This window comes from Idiotropiscis lumnitzeri, chromosome 13 (genome assembly GCF_059441095.1).
Source record: "Idiotropiscis lumnitzeri isolate Australia: NSW breed Sydney's pygmy pipehorse chromosome 13, RoL_Ilum_1.0, whole genome shotgun sequence".
NCBI classification, from domain to species: domain Eukaryota; kingdom Metazoa; phylum Chordata; class Actinopteri; order Syngnathiformes; family Syngnathidae; genus Idiotropiscis; species Idiotropiscis lumnitzeri.
The window spans coordinates 6,429,544-6,453,960 of NC_142403.1; the positions used below are offsets into that span (position 1 = coordinate 6,429,544).

The 24,417-nt window shown below is 40.4% G+C and overlaps 3 protein-coding genes across 6 annotated transcripts in view; 1 reads left to right on the top strand and 2 right to left on the bottom strand.

Annotated features, from left to right (window-relative positions):
• Positions 1 to 1,500: 1,500 nt before the first annotated feature.
• Positions 1,501 to 12,545, bottom strand: arrdc2 (arrestin domain containing 2). 2 transcript variants are annotated; one of them, XM_088313553.1, is made up of 8 exons: positions 12,399 to 12,545; positions 11,689 to 11,949; positions 5,271 to 5,488; positions 5,083 to 5,185; positions 3,983 to 4,239; positions 3,735 to 3,897; positions 3,089 to 3,258; positions 1,501 to 2,746 (listed from the first exon to the last, which is right to left on the bottom strand). In XM_088313553.1, the coding sequence occupies exons 2-8, from the start codon at positions 11,945 to 11,947 to the stop codon at positions 2,693 to 2,695; spliced, it is 1,224 nt and encodes a 407-aa protein (XP_088169679.1). In that variant the 5' UTR covers positions 11,948 to 11,949; positions 12,399 to 12,545; the 3' UTR covers positions 1,501 to 2,692. The 2 variants fall into 2 exon arrangements, with proteins under 2 accessions (XP_088169679.1, XP_088169678.1); XM_088313552.1 differs by lacking the exons at positions 11,689 to 11,949; positions 12,399 to 12,545 and adding an exon at positions 6,726 to 7,097.
• Positions 12,546 to 17,062: 4,517 nt separating this feature from the next.
• On the top strand, positions 17,063 to 18,695 carry uba52 (ubiquitin A-52 residue ribosomal protein fusion product 1). Its single transcript, XM_088312740.1, has 5 exons — positions 17,063 to 17,153; positions 17,615 to 17,726; positions 18,033 to 18,119; positions 18,315 to 18,417; positions 18,541 to 18,695. Exons 2-5 carry the CDS (start codon positions 17,624 to 17,626, stop codon positions 18,632 to 18,634), a joined length of 387 nt encoding a protein of 128 aa, XP_088168866.1. The 5' UTR covers positions 17,063 to 17,153; positions 17,615 to 17,623; the 3' UTR covers positions 18,635 to 18,695.
• A 432-nt stretch (positions 18,696 to 19,127) lies between these two features.
• The window catches only part of LOC148324154 (homer protein homolog 3-like), a 44,619-nt gene continuing 39,329 nt past the window's right edge, over positions 19,128 to 24,417 (bottom strand). For all 3 annotated transcript variants that reach the window (XM_088312739.1, XM_088312737.1, XM_088312738.1), the window contains one exon: positions 19,128 to 22,011. In XM_088312739.1, the coding sequence (XP_088168865.1) occupies positions 21,826 to 22,011 (186 nt within the window). In that variant the 3' untranslated portion in view covers positions 19,128 to 21,825. The remainder of the gene's footprint in view (positions 22,012 to 24,417) is intronic.

Genomic DNA, 24,417 nt, shown 5'->3' on the forward strand with positions numbered 1-24,417 from the left:
ACCAAAAATCATTTGCTGCTAATTCACCAAACATTGTTTCACACGCCTTTCTAAAGCTTAAGAACATCGCTAATGTTATGTTCTCTGAAAATTTGTTTGAGAAGCATTTCACTTACACAACACCAATTAAAATCACAAAAAGATTTGTACTGTGACGCAACCACTGTGTACTGGAAAGCGTTCCCCATGCAAAATGTAATCAGTGCGGAGTCAGTGGTAGCATGTTAATACAATATTCAAGGAGTATTTTTGTCCCATTGTGGTTCATGTAACTATTTAAACTCAATTACACACTGGACAAACAGTGGGCATTATAAAGAGTTGACATTTTTTAAGAACCGTACCGAGATATCGGCCGGAGGAGTGACCGGCAAAAAAGGGTCAAATGCCCAGCTCTGGTGTTTTGTGAGAAATAAGCTGCTGACCCGCTCACCATCGCAAATATGACTTGGCTCTCAGTTGGTCTCTTACCTAGTTAAATGTTAATAAAAAATTTGAGATTAAGACTATTAGGACAATCTAAATGGTGTGGCTGGTACACATACATGACTTCAGTGCAGGCAGTATGTGTCGATTTCCCACTCAGGGACAGTTTGAACATGAGTGTGAATGTTGTCAGACTGTGTTAATTATATAAATATAATTGGATTGAATTAATAATTAAAATAAATGCATTAAATAAATATCTAAATAACAGACATAAATATAATTCCAAAATAATATTAAATATAATTATTACACGTTGGTGCCCGGAATCTATATGAGTGACACAAAGGAGTATTATGGTCACATTGGAAACTGAATAATAGTTTCCGTAATAATAGCTCCCGCACCTTACCTGTATGTTTTTAAGACCACTGGCAGTTCCAGACAGTTTTACCTGTGGTGACGAGAGGGTGGCAGGAGGTCCATTTATCTTTTTTTACTTTGTCTTCATCGCCAAAGGATGAAAAAAGTAATGGGTCTACTAAGTACAGATATTAGTTTTCAAATGGGGTCAAAGTCATAGGTAAAGGTACAAATATCTGAAAAATGTTCCAAGCACAGTAACAAACTAAATGTACTTTGCTATGTCCCACCACTGGTAATAACCTTATAGAGTTTCTGTAACTTGGTCCTAAGTCATGTTTTTGGCTTTATGCAAATCAGAGAGCAGTGTGTTTGATATGTTTACACGTGGTAAAAATAACCAAGATCAGTGTTGAGGCAGAACAAAGAACATGAAATGCACATTTCACTCGGTGTGACGTGAGGTTTAGCAGCTCCGGCTAACTGCAAATGGAAGTTTGGGGTCGGAGAGGTGCACAATAAGAACTGGCAGTGGCAAGACTTGAGCCTGTAATTGTTGTTTTGATCCCGCTGGGTGTGGCCTGTTTCCAGTGAGCAGCGCCTCCGGCAAGAATATGTTTTTGACTCGCTTCTCTGCTGAACACCATGTACCATTTCACTCACATGTAAGATTAAAAAAGAAAAAGAAGGAAAAGAGGCAGACATGCCAACTGCGTTAATTCAATATTTATTCGAAAAACGAAAGACAAGTAGGAAACTTTGGCAACATTGTGATAACGTATTTGTATAAAAATACATTTATTGCATTTTTCATGCATGACAATGGCATGACACAGCTGACCCTGAAGACTTCTTTTCCACTCATTAAAGTTTTTTTTTTTTTAATTGAGTCAAAGTCATAATCCCAGAGTCAGTTTTTGGAATGTTCTTTGTCCATACACTCCAGATACATCTCCTGCTTAAAGCTCGTCTTAAGTGTGTACTGGTTTAGCTTCCCAAAGCGACTAAGAACAACGAGGCATCTGGCTCCCATCAAAAGCTTCTGCGTCTCCTTTTTATTAGCAGCTAGGAGAGCTTATCAGCCAGCCTCGGGCACTTTTATAAACAAACAGCCCATTTTGTTTCAGCTTCGTGCGAACAAACCTCAGCATCCACTAACTATGACACTTCCAAGTTGCTCAATATAACTTTTTTTGTTCCATTTTTTTTCTTAACTTCCTCTTACACAACAGATGTTGAAGGCATGTGTAGTTGACCCTTTCACATATTTTTTCCTGCATGCATAAAACACATCTCTGTCTTACTCCGACCATCACTACACGTTCATTTACAGTATGTGCTTGGTTAACGGTAGAAATCATCACAGGCACTGTCATCTTTTGGCTTCCATTGTATAGCCTTGGCAAAAGTGACGTAGAGACTGAACAATAATTGCACTTGTCTTTACACCGTTTAAAGATGACAATGTCATCGTAAACATGTCAGCTTACAACGAGGCACTTGACACCTTAAGAACCCGATAGAAGTGACCTCACCCCTTCAACATAACCTATATTCCTTAAATCTCAATTCGGGTGAGGGAATCATTGTTTGGGAAGTGTTTGCAGCTCATCAGGATTTTAAAAAAAGAGAGAAAAAAAAAAATCACTGATGTAGAGCCACTGCTTCCATCTTAGCAGAACCACAAGTCCACGTAAAGACTGGAAACAAAGCAGGGGGTTGCTCCTCCGTCTCTAAACCCCCAACAGCGGCGGCGACTTTCACTTTCACCTTGGCGATCACCGCAGTCTCTCGGTGACACTGGTACGACCAGGTGCCACCTTTCAAAGAGGAGGAATCCGATAAATCTCCTGATTCACTGGATTAATCTAAATCGCTCCATACTCGGGCAGGGGCTTGCAGTTCAGCACGTCATGCAGCGAGGCCTCATGTGGAAAGGTTGAGGGTTGGGGTCAACCTGCAAAAATAAAGAGGTGGCATTTAATGCCAACATGTTTTTTGCTCCAGGAGTGAAAATAAATGCATCCACACCAATGACATTGGGGAAATTAATTAATTAGCCAGCACATGCGCTAAACACGAACCATAAAGCAATTTTAGCAAATCAGAATATGACGACATGTTTTTAATTGAAAAGTCAACTTAAATATGAACAAAAGGCCCCAAAACAACACGAGCCACACCGCAATCTCAGAAATGTCCTCCTTTGTTTTCATACAGTGAAAAAAGTTCTCTCTCGCAGAAGCAGTTAAAGTAATTCACCAGTGAGCGGGGGTGCATGTTGTTTGCTCTTTCTCACCTCGCTGTACACAGGCGGAGGTCGGAAGCGGAACTCCTGCACAAAAGCCATCAGGGGCCGCTCGAGGATCCCACTCAGATCTTCGGCCGGCTGCGGGGCTGCAGCGTCGTTGTTGTTGCTGCACTGCTCTGCCTCTCCCTCTGTCACCACAGAGCTGTACTCTGGGGGAGCTGCGGGCAAACGGGCAAAATTAGCCTGCTGCTCTGACTCAGAACAGGTCCAAACATGAAACTGCTGACTCATCACTGCATTTTGAATGATTAAACCCGCCGGACATTTATTGCCTTTCTTTTCATTAAAAAAAAGAAATAAATCTCATTCGGAAACCGTTTTTAAGGGTTGGCATTGCGCCTTGTGGCAAGTTCCCATTTAGCAACCATCCAACTTGATGCCCACGAGCTCATTAAACTTGACAACATTCATTGATCATTTAATCAAAGGTCTTTTTCAATCATTTTAAGTGATCCCGTTGAGCATCTAATTTTGTGAATTTGAATTAGAAATATCTGGACATTTGAAATTGTGAAATGTTTACCAATTCGTGCGCCTGAAACTCAATCCGTAACTTGACTAATATTTAGTTATTTAAAAGTCAATTCAGCAATTCCTGCCCTGTCCTGTGTGTACTTGACTTTATGAAACTTACGCTCAGGCTGCTCCGGGATGGCCATGCGCAGCCACTCCATATTGACGCTGTACTGGCTGCTGACGCTAGAAGTCCTGCTTCCAAACGGATGCAGTGGAATGGTGCCTATGACCAAAGGCAGCTCAAGAAACAGCTTGGAGGTTCCCGGGACATCGACACACACCTGTTGATACAAGACGCAGATAAATTCCGGGTAGGTTGGCGAGGAAGTCCACATAAACTGCACACAATCCGGTGACTGAGCTCACCTTAAGCATGTATTCCACTTTGATGATGCGGCACTGCAGGATGGACGGACCCACAGGCGGGATCTTGATAGCACGACCGTGCCACGTCTCCCTGCATCTGGCGCCCACCACGTCACCGCTCAGCGTGGCTACTACGGAACGCTTCTGCTTCATTGTGCCGCGGGCGATGAACGTCTGAGTCTGAGTGATGTACGCTTTGGGTACGATTGACCGCGAAGTCGAATTGTCAAACTCCGCAAAAACAGGTATGACCTCGCCTGTGGAGAGGAGGAGAATGTTATGTACGAGTCAACTTCTAAACAACAGATACATAAAACAAATAAACTATCAACATACATTTTTACTTTATGATAGTGAGTCTGCTGTATATCGTGGTTCTTGGTTTACATTATCTTTTTAACGGGTATACAGTAAACGCAAGTCTGCAGTTAGGGTTGTGGCCCTTCATTGCAGTACTACGTTGTGCCTTTACATGCCGGGCAGCATTGAGCTTTGCTGGATGTATATGCAACATAATTAAGAAGAAGCAAGAACAGGAAGAGAAGGTCTCTCGTGTTTCAAAAGAGCAGAGAAAATATATGGCATTGAGCTGTATGCTCGGGGTGTAGGTGTCATTGCTCTGTGTTTTAAAGTAGCCCGTCTATGGCATTTTGCATTCTGCTAACATTAAATTAGCAGACTTCGTTGGATGTAATTAGAAGATTTGGTTGAACACAGTGTTTAAATAGTAACTCTTTTTTTGTTTTAGGTCACTTTTACCATATCAAGCACGCTTTGTGAGTCTTCTTTTCGTCTCCTCAAAGTGATGCTATAGGATAGTCTCCCATTTCTTGACAGCAAAGAGTGAGAAAAAGCGCTAGGGAATTCAAGTTTTTAATTTTTATTTTAACAAGATCACATGCGTTTAAAGCATGTGGCGGGGTAATTCCGTTCTTTATGTATGGTCTCACTTCTGGATCTGGAACGGTGATACATTGTCTAACTATTTGTCTTTACCAATTAGCCCGGACGAGATCATGTAAAGTGTCCATTTTCAGCACAAACTTCAGTTACCAAATATGGTCGCCTGAGTGATGAGGGTGTAGTTGGCACAATCTTACCTGGTGTATAACCTTTGCGGTCGATCTTTGCAGTAACAGACACTTGTCCAAAATTCCGGTACCACGTCCGTGCCATCTTATCTTTTGTTCCAGCTTGTGGTGCCTGAGAATAATAACAATTTTTAAGTGTATTTCAGAAATGATGAGACCAGAGCGAAATAAAAGAACGTATGGACGGGGAGTCTCACCAGCAGTGCTGGTGTGTTTATGTCAATGGGCTCAATGACAGTAAACTCCTTCTTGATCTTCCTGACGGTGGCCCAGGGCCGATGCAGCTTCACTTTGACCCAGTAACGAATGCTGCCATGTTTGCCCTCAAAGGAGGTGACCAGCGTCTCCTCTGGCAGCTGGAAGCTGAATGGGAATTCATGTCTGCCTGCAGGAAGGATGGTCACTTCGCCAGTATCTAAGGGAGACAAAAAAAGGGACAAAACCTATAAACTTTAGACTTAAATCTCACTTCCGTGGATTGTATTTTGCTTGCTTGTATAATATGCTTGATATATGTATATATGCTTGAGTCAAATGATTAAAGCATCATAAAAGTTGATCCTTCTTAAACTTATCCGTTTTCACATTTACCAATTTGTAAGTCATTAAAGGCTGAGGCCAATATATACTCCAACAACATTGATACACGAATCAAGCAGCAGCAGAAAATGATACAAGACTCCAGTGAAATATAACTCTCTTTCCCACAATCATATTGGCTTGCTCGCTTTGAGGGGCGGTTCCTGCTCCATTATGCTGACGGGGAACATGTTTTCCTCGAGCCCTTCTCAACAGATCTGTCCCCCCCCCCACCACTTGGTGTCGGCGAAGACCCACAGACACGTGTTTTTGTTTAACTCACACGATGTGTTTATGTCCTTTTGTTGCTCGAAGCTCTCATTTAATTTCCATTACAATGTCGTCACTGTCAAATACTATTGAGGGCTTGAGGGGGTGAATATGTTAAGGTACACCTGCAGAAAAGTACTCTTACCATACCACACACACAATAAACAATATATGAGCGTTCTATATTGCTGGTGGTAAGCCAATCGACGAAAAAAACAAGTTGAACAAAGAAGCTTTGCATTGCACAACTCAAGACTGAAGCCTTGTCAGTTAATTTCCTCTAAATGTTTTCAACAAACAATGAATGAAAGAGCAGGAGAAAACAACCAAAGATTGACTATATTTGAGAGTGTGCGATTTGTGCTATTGTTTTCAACAGTTATTTTCATACCGAGAGGATGGCTGCTGCAGAACGTTTGCTCACTTCAACAAGTTTACTTTACCAGTAAGGAAGAACCTTCTAACTAAGAAAACATCTCTAATATGAAATTCGTATACAGACAAGTGCGCATCAATTGTGCATTAACACTAGTGTAAACAACAACAAAACCATTTTGAGGAACAACGACCCTCGTGCGGGTGGAAGATGCCACGCTGGGATTGAGCAAACACACACCATACACAGTTTCAATTAAACACCAGCAATAATCCAGAAAGTCACTTCGAATAAGCGACGTTTAAATATTTGCTTGACATGAGGGGGACTCTGGCAGCCGATAGTGATGCACAAACAGAAACCAGCGCAACTCCAAGAGGGGATGCGACCTTCTCAAAGCTGAGGCGAAGACCCAGGACTGACTGACCTGCCTGCAGGAGCACCTCTCTCCGGTTCAAGTACTCCACTTCGTCGCTATAGTTCTGCGTGTAGGCTGTGCTGGAGCCGGCTGAGCGGGACTCGGTCCAGTGCACTTTGGCGAAACCTTCAGCGTGGAGCTTTAGGGAGTCCACGCGACTCTCCCCGGTGAGCTCCAGCACCACCCGCCCGGACACCACGTCCCCGCTGCTGTACACGGGAGGACAGTCCACGTCCGGGGCGTCGAACACGATGTCCAACTTTTTCAACTTGTCGAAAATCATTGTTGCCACTCGTTTTAAGTTATTCCTTTCTGTGTGCGGGGCAGCGAGTAGAATGACGTTGTTGCTTGCAGGTTTAGAGTTGAGACTGTTTTGCAGTTTCGGTTCGAGGCCTATTTGCAGGAGGAGAAAGTGGGCGGGGCAGCCCTGTCGATAGATTATGTAAACCTCAGGAGAGGGCTGAAGGCTGGGCGATGATGCCTTTACGTACTTCTACTTCGCAGCGACATCTTAGCACTTGTATTTGGTCAGTTGTACAGTGTCTGCGTTTAATCGAAATGTTTAATGTCTGAAAACTATCCGAAGAATAGATCGCATGCAAAATTAACAAAATATTTTCATTAAAAAAAGTGGTTGGTTTCATAAGTTGCTGCAAACAGTCTGTGAGTAGTGATATCTACCTAAGGGAATTGTCTAGCTAATTAAATTATCAAGAACTCTTGAGTTCACGTTAGACATCAAGAAAGGAGAAAACAAACAAACATACACAGCCTCAAAAACATGCCCTGGCAAAGACCGAGTATTCCCAACAAAACTACCGGTGATGTCAGCACTGTTGTGGACTAAAAAAGAAATTGAAATATAAACACAGCGGAAAAACCATCGAACGAATGTCTCGCTCAAATGAGAAACTTCTTTTGTCTTCTCTGCTACTTAATTCATTGTGAACGTGGTTGTTGCCATAACAGCGACATTTCGGGGTTGACATTGAAGGCAACATTAAAAACATGCATGCAGGGTGTGGAGGTTGCAGCGAGGAAAACAGGGTCTGATCATCAGAACTGGTGATTCCAGGTTCTCAGAAGAAAACAGCCATCTACTGAGAACGCCTCTGTGTTATATAGATCCTCCCAGTAGAAATAAAAATACTTTCACGCTGGCAGGAGGACCAAAGCTGTTTACGCCGCTTCTTCCATGTCACTTTGGACACACTGTGAGAAACCACACACTTGCGAAACAAAAGTATGCACGAAGCAGGATGCATGTCTATTCGGAAAAACAACTGTACTACTGATACTCTCAAACAGCGCTTAAAAACAATTACACATTTGCTTTTGATCTGAACCATTTCCACAAAATAAGTCGGAGCTGTTTCTCTGGAGGCTTGTTAAAAGGCCTGTTCTACTAAAACTCTTAAGACAGCTAAATGGTTCTTATAAAGAGACACTTGAGGGCAGACTGAAGCCCTTGCCTGGCGGGATGTACGTGGTAGCTTGTCATGGCCAAATACAGTAATTTGATTAGATAGACGAGAAGGGAGGTCTGCAGCAGGGGAGCGGCACGTGCTGCTTTGGTTGACCAAAAAGCTGATGTGCTCTATTGCGGTCCTTCTGACCACCTGCATGGGTTTGACTGTTCATGATGCAGTTAGGGCACACTTTGAAATGGCACTGCATGCAACTAGGTCACTCTGAGCAGAATCCATTTGAAGAAAAGCCTGTGCACTCAGAAAACACATCAATCACACTTTAATTCAGTCCTGATCAATTTAAAACGGAAAAAAACAGAAGAAAGCTGGGATAGTCTCCAGCACACCAGCGACCCTTGTGAGGGTAAATGGCTTGGATGGTTGGAAGTCAAAATCTATGAAAAACAAAGTTGTTTACTCCTGTGTTCACTGGGGCGGGAGTTAGCTCTTTAGTGCAACCTGGTGTTGAGTTGGATGTAGTGTTCACAGCTGCAGAGCACAACATAGCTGGGGATGTTTGACTGTGAAAACAGTTGAGAAAGAATTACACTCTTATATACCACACAACAACTGGCCTTTCGTCATCAGTATATCTATTTGTGAAAAGTGTCAAACTAGCAATCGACAGCACAGATGACAGTGTTTGCATTTTGAACAATGTGGCTTTTGATTTTTTTTTTTAAACTGATTTCTTTCATACAGCAAAAATGGTTTGGTCTCACCAGAAGAACTTTTTTTTTTTTTTACATCAATTAAAAATACTAATATTGATTTGGATGGCTGGACTAAATTTTCCACAGGTGTTAATATGAGTGTATGTCTCAGTTTATGATTACCTCACCTCTTAATTAAATTAACCAGTTATAGGGTCCAGCCCACTACCCAAATGGGAACAAAAGGTACAGAAAATGGATGTCTGGATAGTTACGGGGAAAAAGAGCCAGTGATGCCACCTGCTGGTAGGTTAATGACAGCTGCGTGCATAGGTGCTGATAAGAATATCAACAGCATGTCACAACCTGATTGCCAAACTGCTTTTGAAAATAACTTTGACCCACAGAGTCCATAAATGACTTCCTTCAGTCACGCAGTGAAACAAAACTTTAAAAGGTCAAGCACTCCTAAAATCAGAAGTAAACCCCCATCACGGCTCACCTGTTTTCTGAAGCTAAGCCATGATTGGTCATGCAATACCCCAGCTCTAAGCAACTGTGATATCATTTTCAGTCAACAGCGAGTGGCAAAATGGCCGACCCTGACATGATTTTACTGCATAACTCATATTCCACAAACACAATGTTATTCAGAATGCTGAGTTTCAACTTAAGAGCTGCATAGGAAATATTTTTTGTTCAGTAATTTTTTGGGTTTACTTCCCCTTTAACTTCCTCAACTAGACGCCATAAAATCTGCATGGACCTTTTGACAAAATACCATCAAATGAACCAAGTGTTGCATCTAGAAGTGTACTAAAGGAGGGCAAAGAGTGCCATGTGTTGTTGTAATTGTCGTCATGGTAACGCTTTCAAAAGCCCCCCCCCCACCGAAGCCATCTTCCTTCCTTGTTGCACTCAATCCTCATGCCCTGATTGAGCAGCTTGTAAACAAATACTGAACTATCATCAGTCAAAATAAACCACAACAATTGTGTCACCTTTGTCTCAATGAAAGAGCAACTAAAGAAAAAACAAGGTGGACATGGTCTTGAAGACAACAAATAAGGTCTAGCACATAAAGGCCAATAGATCAGATTATTGACACTAGCGCGCAAGCAACTTGTTTGTGTTGAAAACATTTATTTTGGCCCTCGAACTGGGTCAAGTTTATCTAACAAATGATAAATTAGATAAGTGATGGATAAGGCATCATTTAGGTATTTGTTATGCACAAGTCACAACGACAAAGTCGTAAAGAGGTTTTTTTGAAAGTTGGACATTTCTGACACTGAGCAGTCCATACACTCCTCAACGACTCCATGTTTCTTAACTGACAGGATATTGCTGACATAAGTCTGGCTTGCAGACTTTAGCTGAAAAACTATTTGCTGAATATAATCTTCCGAATCTCATTTAAATTTGGGAAAAGGAACTCAAACAATACAGGACCATTAGACTCACCCAAATGCATCCTCCCCCATTGCAATTATGTTTGGAAATTCTGTTTTCATAATATGATGACAATTCCCAAGATTGCTTTCTTTTATTATTCCTCTCACTCAAAATGATATTCCTTACACATATATTTGGTATTTAAAAATTTACCATTTAATTTCATAACAGCTTCCACCAGCATTCATGTTCGGTTTGCTGAAAACTCTGAATGATGGTTCGTCTATGCGTGCCCTATGAATGACTGGAGACCAGCCCAGGGTCTCTCTCGTCAGTTGGGATAGGCTCCAGCTCACCTCTGACACTGAACAGGATCACTAAATAAATGTGTGGATGGGTAAAGTCAGACAGAGAAAGAAATTGATGGTCTCCGACTGTTGCATTTGCGTGGGAATTTGAACATTGAATAATGTAGTTACCCATGCAAAGAGCAACAACAACAATTCATTGGCAGGTTCAATACATGGCCAGTCAAACCAGGCTGATGGGTGAGTTAAACCGAACTGCACTGAGTTGAAAACACTTGATGAAACATTAACTGCAATCCATTGTTTATTCACCAGATATGATACAAACCTCAGGTTAAATTTCTTTTTCATATCTGCACAAGGATGTGGACGTGGCACAATAATCTGTGAATTTATGGATTGGATTCCATTCAATAGCTCATTGATTTATGTACGAGGTGCAAAGGTTTCCCAAACTTTATTTAAACAAGGCACATAACTGACTTTGGAAAGAAATCTGACAGCACACAACCCAACAAGATGCCAGGTTAATTATATATGTTGTGCCATCTAGAGGAAAATAATTTAATAGTTCTCCCCGTCACAACGCACCGCTGGCATAGTTGAAATAAATGTACATTATTTGTAGTCAACAAATAATTGTTGGACCAATCAAGTGAAATTGGATCATGTCCTGCAAAATACTCAAAGACCTCTCGCAGCATGTTGGAAATCGTTGTTGTATACACCTCATTGCAAAAGAAAGTGATTCATCACCCGGTGGTTCCTGACAGTAAAACGCAGCAGTTCAACACAACACTAAGACAAACATAGCAGGCATCTTTCCACCAGGTGCCAGGTACTTAATATGTGATCATATGGGGTGAAAAGTCTAAATCGCAAATTAGGGTAAAAAATCCCTTATCTGCAATTGGGCACATACACTTGGGGAGTTTGCCATGTAGAAAGAATATAGTAATAAAGTGTTAAAGAGGCTTTGAATATATTTAAAACTAAATCAAATGTCATTTATTAGACATTGTACGACTCTGAATGGGACGTTCGTACCTCCCTAAAAGCACAATCATCTTTGCAGGTTTTCATGATGTTTTAAGTTTTATTAGTAACATAATCACTGCTTTCCACTTCTGCAGCTTCTATTACTAACCTCTGATCAGATGCTGCCTCTTCCTGAAGTAAGTGAACCTGGAGGTGTAGTCGTTATAGACAGAGTTCATGCCACGGTTCTCCAACCAGTGTGCCGTAGCTACACCGCGTCCCTGCACCTTCATGGAGTGCACTTTGGTGTCTCTGCTGAGCTCCAACACAACTTGGCCTGTCACCATCTCTCCTCCAGTGAATGCAGCATCTCCCTCACCATCCAGCTCCAGTTTGAAAGATTTGATCGGGTTCAACTTCAATGACATTTCTGTGTGGTAAAGGCGATAACAGAGGTAAGATTCAATTAGTACACTGAATACATAGTGTGTGTTATGTGTGTGGGTATATATATATATATATATATATATATATATATATATATATATATATATATATATATATATATATATATACAGCCATAGGAGAATCCAACATACAAATAAAAATGTTATTCACTTTTCACTTCGTTTATACCGTTCAACCCTACAGAACGAACCACTGCAAATATACATGTCGTCAAACTTTTCTTGTCTTGGTTATTAATACACATTCTGCACGTGGTTGGCAATCATAAATGGGATCTTGTATACTTTCACAACCGTGAAAAACACGGATTAAATAGCAATGTCACATTTCAACCAATCAAGATTGAGAAATGGCTGCAGACAGCTGTCTACGACTCGTTGCACCGTCACGCTGTCAACGTTAAATACTCACCAGCGGGACATAGGGAATCCTCTCGAAGGAACCCGAATAATCTGTGAGTGGCTCAACCACACTGCCGAGTGCTTTCGGCAGTAAACTTTAAATAACATGTCTCGTCAGGCTTGAGCGCCCAGTAACACTGTTTCACTACTCCACCAATCACAATGGCCGAACGAGAGTCACGTCCGCCCACCGAACACGGGAAGTCAATTGGAATATTTTCACATTAAATTTTCTTTCGAATGGTTGTTTTTAATCGTCAGATTTGATAATAGAAATATTCTTTAGGAATTATATTATTTTATAAAATAAAAAATAAAATTCATTAAAACAACCATATGCTGTGGTAATAACATGCAAAATTGATTAAGTGGTGCATGTGGCTGCGATACACTTTTATTTTGAAGGCATTAACTCGTTGCTTCAGGTTATTTTTACTTCTGTCTTTCTGCAACTGCTGAATGTTACTTAAACACATTGTCTACCTTTTTGTCATAGTCTGAGTACCCTATCCAAAAAAACAAAACAAAAAAAAAACAGCATATAGACCTGGTTTTGTCGGTCTCACTACCAAGAGCAAAACAGTAGCAACCAAATAAAACTGCCGAGAGCTGAACAGTGTGCCAATTGAGCCAAAGCCACCCAGCAACATCAACATTGTCTAATCCTCATGACCACAGTAAAGGTCTGTGCAGGAAGGCTTTGCATTTAGTACCTATCCATTTTTGGACCCCACCTCATGATGAGTACTAATTGGTGTTCTATCATCTAATCATATATCTTTTACTGATAACTTGCCACTATATAGGCATTATTTTGCACACAGTAAACGTGTGCCAAAATGATAATGAAAAAAATGGTTCAGTATATGTTAAGTACTTGGACTATGATTAGAACCATTGGTAATGATTAAACATGTCAAATAAAGTGCAATAGAAGCCGTTTGAAGCTGGGTTCATCAACCATATCAAAACAGTTCTTCTGTTACTTATTCATATCCACCGAATAAACTGTTGCCCACCTCTAACCTTAAACACCCTGTTAAGTGACAATGAATATATCTTTTAAAGCACACCACTTTAATAGAGTTGTTGACAACACTGCCAAATTTGAAAAATACCGAAAATGAGACTTCAAAATGGTGAAAAACCAAGCGGTTCTCGCACTCAAATGTTGTGGGCGTCCACGCTGAATCGGCTGAAATCACACCTCGTTCAACTGTGAACTCTCAGTCAAATACCATTTCATCTAGTTTCTTTCATATGCATACACATCCCTACAAGTTTCAGCCGCAGAAACATTTTGGGGTACAGTTGCCTCTCCCAGTTACTAGAACGGGAGTAATTCTTCAGAATGTTATCCAATCTTTTCACTCAGACTGCATGAATCAGATAAGGAGATTGCGGGGGATTCCCCAGTGTTTGACATAAAACCTTGACTCTCTCTCACTGTTGCAACACAATATACAATATACATCAATGTATGAATAAATAAACAAATCCCATATAGTTCAGTAATTAATTATATTATTTTAATTAATAATTGAACCCGGCTGCAGGCAGCTAACATTCCAGCTTGCACCCCTGCAGCTGTTTCACCAGGTTAATGAACTCTAAAATCACTTTATTTACATTTTCTTGCAAGCCAATGTTTTTTATTTTACAAGCCCGCATATCAAGGTCAAGGCTATGTTTCCACGACAACACAAATTGTTTTTAAGGCTCATGCCATGTCAGTCATGCTCTAGAATGCTTCTGCAAAACACAGACCAATCTACATCTTGAAGTTGACCGTGTAAACAGGGTGGAAGTAGGACAGTCAGGGCAGAGTCTGTGCCTCTGAATATTTCAGAAAAGGTTTATGTTTAAACCACATAACTGCAAAGGTTGGACTTTCATATTGCCTAATTTAGCCCTCCACAGTCCTTGCAAATGTATCTGTATTTGGAAATGAGTATTTAAGTCTACGCCAAGTAAAGTTTTGTTTGTATATAACTGAAAGCGCGAGAAGTTCAAGTGAAATCCTGGAAATGTGGGAAACATTAACATGCTTGAACTACTTTTTAAAGTTCTGCTTGGTGCTACTTGGAATACCTTAAACATATTCTTAGAAACACCAAACAACCCAGAGTTACAAAAGCACCAAAATGAATGGATGATGTATTTATTTTATAAAATTCTTATTGAATGAAAAATCCCAATGCATGTTTCAATGCATTTGGACTCAAATGACTCGAATAAGAACTCACTGTTGTGTGCTGAATATATTTTGCAATGATCCTAATATCAAACGCCCTGTAATAAATATAGTAACCAAATCTATTTAATTCTTCTATTTGATAAACACTAGCTATCATTCAAAATGATTCTCTTTTTTTTAGACTCATTACAAAATATTTTTCTGCTTAAAAAGAAAGTTACATATTTTGGACTATGTGCACGGTGCACCTTAACCAGGGCGGTAGTGTATATGTACCTTTCTTTCATTTGTACAATATGGAAAAAAAATGCTAGACACTCAAATTTAACATTCAAAACAAGTAAGAGGAACAACTTGTTCTACAGTGCTGGTGAGGCCATGATTTTACCAGGGTTATGTTGCCTTTGTGGTCTCACCTGCAATAAGTCATATCATAGGTATCCTTTAATGTTAATGCCGAAAGGTCAGCATCAATTTGAATTTACAATGGTTCAGTAAAAACTCGTGTTTGGTCAGAAAACATTCATTTATTTCAGATTTGTTTTACAGGTTTCCCTGATGATGATTCCAAAAGTTTTTTTCCTTTCAGAATCTGACCTTTTTGAAAACCCAAAATATATAAACTACCTTCAAAAGTCACAATCATGAACTGTCCCAAAATCAGCATCTTCATAAAATATCAATTTGGGTGACATGACAGATTTAAATTCATTCCTACAAAATAAAAAAAATCAACGCAATACCCCTAACTTCAGTGGAGCGGTTCTCCATGATGCCATAAGAAGTGGCACAGTCTTGTGTAGAAAACCTTCACTTATACAGGTCAATGTCCGACCTACAACATGTGGATGGAAAGCTTGATTAATGTGTGTTGGTGACCTTATATCACATTTGCCTCAGTTTAGAGGTTATATCTTACAATCTAGGCTGGGGCCTTTGTGTATTGAGTTTGCATGTTAGCTTTGAAGTGAATTTGAGTTTTGTGTGTTGTCAAAATGTGACTTACGATTGGCTGGCAACTAATCCAAGGTGTACCGCACCGTTCATCAAAAATCAGCTGGGACAGTTCACCTGGAGTGACCCTAAAAAAGGATAAGAACTATCCATTCATTTTCTGTGTTCTGCTTCAATCAATCATTATAAGAGAAATCATTTATAGGGGATGTTAATTATTTCTTAATCATGTGGCATGAAATCCATTTTTTTCTAGAACAGTAACCATCTATCCATTTTCTGAAATGCTTTCTCATTAAGGTAGCAGGCGAGTTGGAACGTAACCCATCTGACTAAGTGATTGACTGAGTACACACTGGACTGGTCACATGGGCGCATTTTAACAAGCATTCACAGTTCCATTAAGCTATCAACCAAGCACGAGGACAACATGCAAGCGCCACTCAAGGGTGAGATTCAAACCCAGAACCTCTTGACCCTAAGGCACATGTGTCACCATGCATCCACACACATTACTCTAGAAAGCCTGACTACAGAACTGTAAGGCGGACATTACTAGTACTAGGCCACAATGTTGTTCAAGATCACTGTTTAGTAGGACAGCGGATATAAGAGCTTAAGTCTCAAATTACCGGAATGACTGTTTAGTGTAGTGTCACTGATGGTGTAGTGGTACACTCGCCCGAGTTGTGTGCGGGCAGCGTGGGTTCAGTTCCCACTCAGTGATGGTGTCTATGTCTTCCCTGTGACTGTCTGGCGACCAGTTCAGAGTGTAGTGCGCCTTTCGCCCAAAGTCAGCTGGGATAGGCTCCAGCACCAACCCGCGACCCTGTACAGGATAAGTGGTGTGGATAATGATATGACATGACTTTTTAGTGTTTACTCTATGTCTACAGGGGTGTTTTAATTTTAAATGGTCATATCAAATACAGCTGGTCTCATGGGATCTGATAAAGCGTCTGTGGTCAAATAGAAAATGGGACTGCCACTGCATGCACCACATCACACCATGTACTATTATTTTTGCGACTCTCACATTGGAGCTCAATAAAAAACTAACACAGCAGAAACTTTCAGTCGGATTGAGATTGAGATCTTTATTTTGAACATAGGAGAGTTATGAACTAAATCTTAAGCATTAAAAAGTACAGACTCTGTGGCATCAAACCTCTTCACATCTAATCTCCTATGGCCAGGGATTGGGAATATCTTGCTTCTCTGGATGTGTTTTGACATTGCGTTAATGCTCCTTGGTTCACGTTCCTCCATGTCACTGTCCTGTCCCTATTCATTTTTTTGCCGTATTAGTATTACGATTGCAATAAAAATTTTAATCTATTGTGATTTAAGTCCTGCCATATACGAAGTTGAAAACGCAGGCTGTCTTGACGAGACAGTACACGTTTTTCAATGAAGGAAGTAAAAACTCTCACGAAAAAACAGATGACGTGCACTAATAAACTATTTTATTTGGTCACTCTCCACCACTTACTTAAAAATCTTGAAAATGTAAGAAACTTTTATTTTAATTTGGAGGCGATAATGCAGAGGAAATGACGTACGCACGTGACAGCTTTTTCCGGTCTCTTTTCGTTGAGGCTCAGCTAGCGGCCGGTGGGTGCACATTTTTGTCTAATTCTTACTTTTGCCCTAAGTTATCTCAATATAAATTATCCGGGCAAAAAACACGTTGATTATTTTATCACGGCGTTCCCAAAGTCTAAATCGTGCCGAAATAAAATTGACGTCTCTAACAGGCCTATAGTTGAAATAGTTCTCAAGCAGCTAGCAGTCAGCATGTGGCGAGGCCCCTGCTAGCATTTAGCGCAGTCAGCTTTGGCCCGACAGTAGCTTTAGCTGACTATGTTATAAAACTTCAATTCAGTCCACGCCGTTTTTGTAATAAGGCTTTCAACCGTGTCATAGAAAACGTAGACCAACGATGACAAAGATACGTGTTCGCATCGCCAAGCGCGTGTCTTAGTTTAAGCTGCGCAGGCGACAGGTTTGAGAATTAAGTTGCTCCGTTCCAAGCTCGGCGCTAAAAATCTCTTTTCACTTGTGACACTCGTCAGCCTGCCAACATGCAGATCTTCGTGAAGACATTGACGGGCAAGACCATCACCCTCGAGGTCGAGCCCAGCGACACCATCGAAAATGTCAAGGCAAAGATCCAAGACAAGGAAGGTGAGCACCCATCCCTGCAGAACTGTTAGGGCGCTCAATCCTGTTCCTCCAGGGCCGGTGTCCTGCCTGTTGCAACATACATGATTAAAATGGCATAGTCTGCAGAAGATAGATAGGGATCCTGATCGTTTGAATCAGGTGTGTTGCAGCAGGGAGTGATGGAAACCAGGCAGGCACCAACCCTCGAGGGACAGGATTGAAGACCTCTGTGTTAAATCATACTGCGGTATTCATTCAGAAGATCTGGTTAGATACTTAAATATTTTTCCTTTAACCAGTCTTGTATTCTAATGAAATTGTGTGTAGGAATCCCCCCTGATCAGCAGCGTCTGATCTTCGCTGGCAAACAGTTGGAGGATGGACGCACTCTGTCTGACTACAACATCCAGAAAGGTAACAGTTTGTAGACCCCGTGCCTAAGGAAAGGATCCCTATTGTTTCACGCAAATGAATCATTTACTATTTGAATATAAGTTGGATGCTAGCTTCTAAGCCCTAAAATATGTTGTGTTGCAGCTAGTTTATTGATTTTAAGTTCATAACCGCTGTGTTTTTGATGGACTGCAATTTGTAATCGCCCTCCAATAGAATCCACCCTTCATCTGGTGCTGCGTCTGCGTGGTGGCATCATTGAGCCTTCCCTCAGACAGCTGGCTCAGAAGTACAACTGCGACAAGATGATCTGCCGCAAGTATGTTGTGAAAATCCCTTTTCACCCCTGCAATCAATTCCCATCTGTGATTGCTTGGTATAATTTGGTCTTAATTTAACAAGATGAACTCTACACAAACATGTTTGACTCTTTGTTTCTCAGGTGCTATGCCCGTCTGCATCCACGTGCTGTCAACTGCCGTAAGAAGAAGTGCGGACACACCAACAACCTTCGCCCCAAGAAGAAGCTGAAGTAGACGTTTTTACTGTATCAGCTGTGCACGCCACATTGTGTTAAATAAATTTAGGAAAACACCACTGGTTGCTGTAGTTCATTAGTGGATCTCTTCAATTAATCTCATGGTTTCTTAGATGGTGATATATTTGCTGAAAATAGTCCTAGGGCTATGTTAAACTTGGGGAAAGTTTAGGAAGATGTCTGAGGTCTAATTTTCATTTGCCGACTGAATAATGTGGATCTCAGGTTTGAAGTCAGTTAACTGTCTCAGTTTCATGAAGCATTTGCTGACTGCACACCTACAATCACTTTGTAATGAAGATAAAAAATATGTCATGACATGTTGGCCTACATATGACCTTTGCAAGACATGTCTTTGGAGTAAAATTAGCTCATTTGCATATAGTGCGAAAAGCACATTGTCACTAACAGACAAGCGTGACAGCTGTTATACTATTAACAAACTAGGGATAGGAAGTTAATATACAGTATGCTCACAAAGAAACAACAGATTTGTGTCAAAACATGAATTTTAATTCAACAAATATAAGCAATTCAATCTCACATAAACATCTTCAAATTCAGTCATGAGAATTCAACGTTGTGACCTTAACAGACCATTTCCTAATTTTTTTTTTTTTAATCTACCAATACTTAAGATCACTGTAACACTTTATAAGTACATGCTGAAGCACTAGCTCAGCATTTGTAAAGACTGGTTATTTATAAACATGCTTCTGACATAATCATTTGCATAGAGATGTTCAATACCTTCTAAAATGTTGCCCATCATTTTCCAAGGTACCGGATTCTTTTTCTGGTCCCACTAGACTTTTTATGCAGTTTTTAATGTGATGTGAATCTCAGCATTACCTTTGCTCTGTCGATACTGTTTATCTAAATGACAAAACACTTTCAATTATGTCATTTTAAGGTATTTACATACTATATGCAAACATTCATGTCTGAAACATGCTTTATAAATGACTTGAGTGTTTATAAATGCTGAGCTAATGCTTATTAGCGTGTACTTATAAAGTGTTACCAAGAACAACTATTTTGTTGTACAAAGCAAATAAATTGAATAATATGATGTAGTTATAACAAGAGAACACGCTGTCCTTTATTGTGATGGTCTGTTAAACCCAGTTTAGGTAGTGACGTTGGTTCTGTTGTATGGTTTGACAACAGATCTTTCAAAGACAACTTACTGCGGTCTGTCAAAAGCAAACAAATGTAAATCATTTCTAGTCTTGTGTTTCCAGTTACAACAACGTGACCACTATGTAAGCCACAGAAGTAAGTATGAATCGGAGTCAACCTCGGGTGTATAGGGGCAAATCTATGAAATTACTTAATAGTCATCACAATATGCAAAAGCATTCTGATGATTGTTTTTGTGGCAATTGACAATCAAAAACAATCCTAATGTAGTATTGTGAATCAATGATACAGTCCTTTTTTGGAATGCTTAGGAATGTCACAAGCATAAATAATTGGCCCAAAAAGATTTTTTATTTTTTTTTTTGCTTTAAGGTGAGGGTCAAGTGTAGGATAAACTCAAGCCTATTTTAAATGGTCCACCCGCACAGGCTTTTCTGAAGTGTTTGATAAACTGTGGTGCTTAGCCTCAGAATGAGGAGCCAATGCAATTTTTTTTAAACACAATGAAAAGTGCTGCCAAAAACACAACTTGCCAAGATGAACAAAGAATTGCATTATTTTTAACTCCAAAGTAATGTGAAAACGTAGAGCAATTATAAACATTATTGCTAATTGAAGAAGGCCTGCAAGTGGCTGCTGAGGTCAAGCTGTAGCTGACTAGGCTAAAAATAGTGGAGCTTGTTAATGAGGCGGACGGCCACAAGATGTTGCAAGTGTGCATTCGGACCACTTGAGATAATGAAAGTTGAGCCAAAGTAATAAACCATTAAACATCCATTAAACAGGTTAATTAATAATAAAACAAAGTGAAATTCTTGATTTTGGCAACGCTGGTTAAATCAAATTCAAAGCAAGTTAAATGCATCTTGAGCTAAGACAACAGCCTGCGCCTATTTGTACCCAGATAACATTAAAATGAGGAAATACAAAGTAAAACTTTGTACTAATTTGACTAAACTTCGTTTGTTACGCATCAATTTCACAAAGCTGACAGGCAAGTCGGTTGAGTACCCATTTAGTAAACTATTGCAGTTGTGCTTGTTATATCGATCAGTCACGTGTACACACCCCTAATTCATAAACAGTTTCACATTACTTGGTTCTGCGGAGATCATGCAGTGCTCTCGGCTGAAAGGCTTTTCTGCACAAGTCTTGTGAGGAGCGTGGTAAATAAATAGTGCAGTTGATGCACCACTGATGCAAAAATGGATCATTACAATACTAATGAGGATAAAAAAAAAAAAATCAAACTTGGCACAAGCATTAATGAAGTACAACTCGGGTTGAACCTCAATATTGGGGTGCGAGATAGCGTCTCAAGTGAAGAGAGGACGATGGAAAGCTGCCAGCCTCTCGCTTCAATTGAGCAGCATCTCTCCCTCACGCCATCAATCAACATGAATAATAGAGAACGTGGAGAGAAGAGCAGTCGAAACAAAGTGAGGGAATAATTCATGATGGTGTTCCACAGATAGCTCGGGGTGCTCGGTGTGGGTCTGGCTGCTGGGAGTCCAGACCAGACGGCTGATGGTGAACTGTGGCTGACTTGTAATCAGGCCTTTTATCTCCATCTGTCCCTTCCCTAACCTACAGTACCAACCGAGTGCATTTGCCACAGTTGAGGAGGATGACACTGGGAGTAATTTAGAAATCACGACTCAATGATGTCCTACAAACACAAATATTAATGTTAATGACCATGAAACCAAATATTATAATAAGCCCGGAATGTCCTTAAAAACAAATCCCATGTGGCTGCTACAAATGTCTGGTTTTACAAAAATATCTGAATGGTTATAATAAGCAGTGGTTTGTTTTATGGCACTCCATTTTATCTTACCGTTCTCGTTTGGAGCCACCATAAATTTGTTTGTCATGGTCATATTATAACATAAAGCACAGATGCTTCATTGTGCGCATTGCAACTCGGAGAGGTCTTTTAAAAGATCTTCTGTAAACTGCTGGGTCAGCAAAATACAAACGAGATCAGAGTAGAGGAGGGAAATGTGCCGTGACTGTGGAGATGCACCCTGCCTGCAGTTGGGACTACTTATCAACTAGGTTTGCCAGACTTTGTCTCAAGTCATTCAGGTCACAAATTTTGACATCAAGGGCCTCGAGGAAATGCCGGACCTCCACCTCCGCCTTCTCCTGTTCTTCCCTGCTGGAGGCCAGTGTCTTTTCAGTGCTCGCGATTTGACCCTCCAGTGCGGTGTTTCGTCTTTCAAGTTCCTGCAAACAAACAGGCAACCATTCGTCAAGAATTCTTTCAATTGTCTGGAATTGATTGTGGAAATGGGCTGAACTCTGGGCAGAATGAAAATATTCTGCTCAATACACCACTGTTGTGGAGACAGGAGTTCAGAACATTCAGAGAGCGAGATTCTTCCATCCACTTTCTATAACTATTGTCCTCGTTAGGTTCGTGGGTGAGCTGGATCTTATATCAGCGCACTTTGGACAACAGGCCTGCTTACACACTGGACCGGTAGGTAGTATTGGGAAAATGAAGCTTTAAGTCGCTTCATGAACCAGTTGTTGTATTTTTTAACTTCTCTAGATGGCTCTCTGTTCAACGTAGGGCTGAAAGTTTTTCACTTTTTTTGGCACTTTTTAAACCCCTTTCAATTAACCAACAGTGCCATCTAGAGGAGGCAAAAAATATAAAAACTAGTTCACAAAGCATCTTGAAGCTTGATTTTCCCATCACTACAGGTAGGTGTCCAATTGCAGGGCACATCCACTTAATACTCACACCTTTGGGCAATTTCCCAGACCTGCAAGGCAGATATGCGAACCATTGGTCGCCGTGTTGCTCAGAGATTCGCCCTCTTTGTTGAAATGAAGAAACAAATCAATGAAATGGCAATTTGCTAATTCTCGCCACGATCTAATCTCCACCCCCAATTGCAGACACATCACGCCAGCTCTCAAACTCATGTCCACATACTCTGAACATTGCTTTTGTCAATATACTCTAGTTTTGGCAAACAAGACAAGACTCGTACCAGAACACTTTTTCTGTCTTTGTGATTGACTATAAAATAAAAACGAATATACAGCTGTTAAAACACAAAAGATTGTCTTGACACTTTGGCACATACATGACACGTTTCAGCATGAGCAACATCAGTTTCTGCAGTACATTATCTATTCCCCATCTTGCAACTTGTTATTTGCGCTGGTAAAAATGCAAATTTAAATTGGCAATTGAGGTCTTCATGAAAAAGGCTTTGTGGTGAATTTTCAACGAACGGTTTATGAAATAGGCCCAAAGACAGCAAGGTCAAGCATGAATATACATAAATCAAAACTGGCAACGTGGCTAAAAATGATAGAATACCTAATCAAGGCTATGCATTGGCCATATTTCCTGCTTTGAGATGGGATAGTAATTTGTTTTGTCCTTGAAGTCCAAAGCCTTCCAAGGAAATGAAACACATGGCATCACTGAGCAGAGAAACTGCTTTTGCCATTAGTTTGGCGTATGACTTGTTTTGTTTTTGCGGACCTATTTAATGCAAATATGACTCGACAGACACATCCATTTTACACATCACATTGTCCTCATTATGGTCAAGGGCGACTGGAGTCTACCCTTTGACTAACCCTGGACTGTGAATCATTCACGCTCATATTTTTGGACAAGTCGCTAATGAACCTAGCATGCATGTTTTGGGGAATGTGGAAGGAAGCTCGACTACCGGATTGAGGGAGGCGGGGAAGTTGAGTTCATAAGCACGCAAATTACATGCTAAAGCCATGCATGAATGAGATTCAAAGCCACATCTCCTGACTGTGGTGTGTTCGGAAATTCACGCTGAGAGAGTTTGGAGAGGCAGAGCGTGCTCCCCTCCCATTAATTTCCAAGTGCAGCCTATGTCATAAACCAATCAGGAGCTCATGCTTCAACTGTTTCCACCTGTACTTCCTGATGCACCGCGTCAACTGTTGGAAATTTATTTATTTATTTTTTAAATTAGCTTGACTGTAAAATGCTTCACATTTATTTGTTTATTTTTTTTCCCCAATTTCTTCGATCCAAATGATTCTAATTTTCAATCATCAATTGTTGGAAAATAATTTGAATTCTTTTAAACATCGCCAAACGATAACAATACTTAAAAAAAATAAACAAATACAAATATATTTTTTGTTAATGCACTGTTTCAAATTGTTAAGTGTTTCAAGACATGTTACGGGTTGAAAAGAACTGAAAATAATAAGCTGTTGAATTTGTAGCAAGAGGGGGAAGTATGCTGTATCCTATTCCTGTATCATATTCTTAAACATCGCAATAATTCAAGTTAAAATTTAAAATAGGATTGATTTTTTTTGAGAGCAGCAACTGAAGTCTTGCATTCATCAAACTTGTTAGCTGTTGATCCTGCTTGAATGTTTTTGCGGGATGTCAGAATAGCCTCCCAGAGCTGCTGTTTGGATGTGAAGTGCCTCGAGGATGGTGGCCACACTCAAATTTCTCCACTTTCATGCCAATAGCACCCAAAGATGAAGAGGTGTTCCTTGCAGCATGAGATGGTCAGCATGGATGGAATAGTGTATGATTGGTGGATGGCCACCACGTCCCAAAAAGGCTGCAACGTCAGCAGTGAGGGAGCGCAGTCATGTTTTCAGCCA

Coding starts and splice junctions, on each gene's coding strand:
- arrdc2 (XM_088313552.1), bottom strand. CDS start 6,999: ATGATTTTCGACAAGTTGAAAAAGTTGGACATCGTGTTCGACGCCCCG. Junction 5,489..6,725: donor AGAGGTGCTCCTGCAGGCAG/GTCAGTCAGTCC, acceptor TGTCTCCCTTAG/ATACTGGCGAAGTGACCATC. Junction 4,240..5,082: donor CCGCAAAGGTTATACACCAG/GTAAGATTGTGC, acceptor TCCTCTCCACAG/GCGAGGTCATACCTGTTTTT.
- uba52 (XM_088312740.1), top strand. CDS start 17,624: ATGCAGATCTTCGTGAAGACATTGACGGGCAAGACCATCACCCTCGAG. Junction 18,120..18,314: donor TGACTACAACATCCAGAAAG/GTAACAGTTTGT, acceptor GCCCTCCAATAG/AATCCACCCTTCATCTGGTG. Junction 18,418..18,540: donor GACAAGATGATCTGCCGCAA/GTATGTTGTGAA, acceptor TTTGTTTCTCAG/GTGCTATGCCCGTCTGCATC.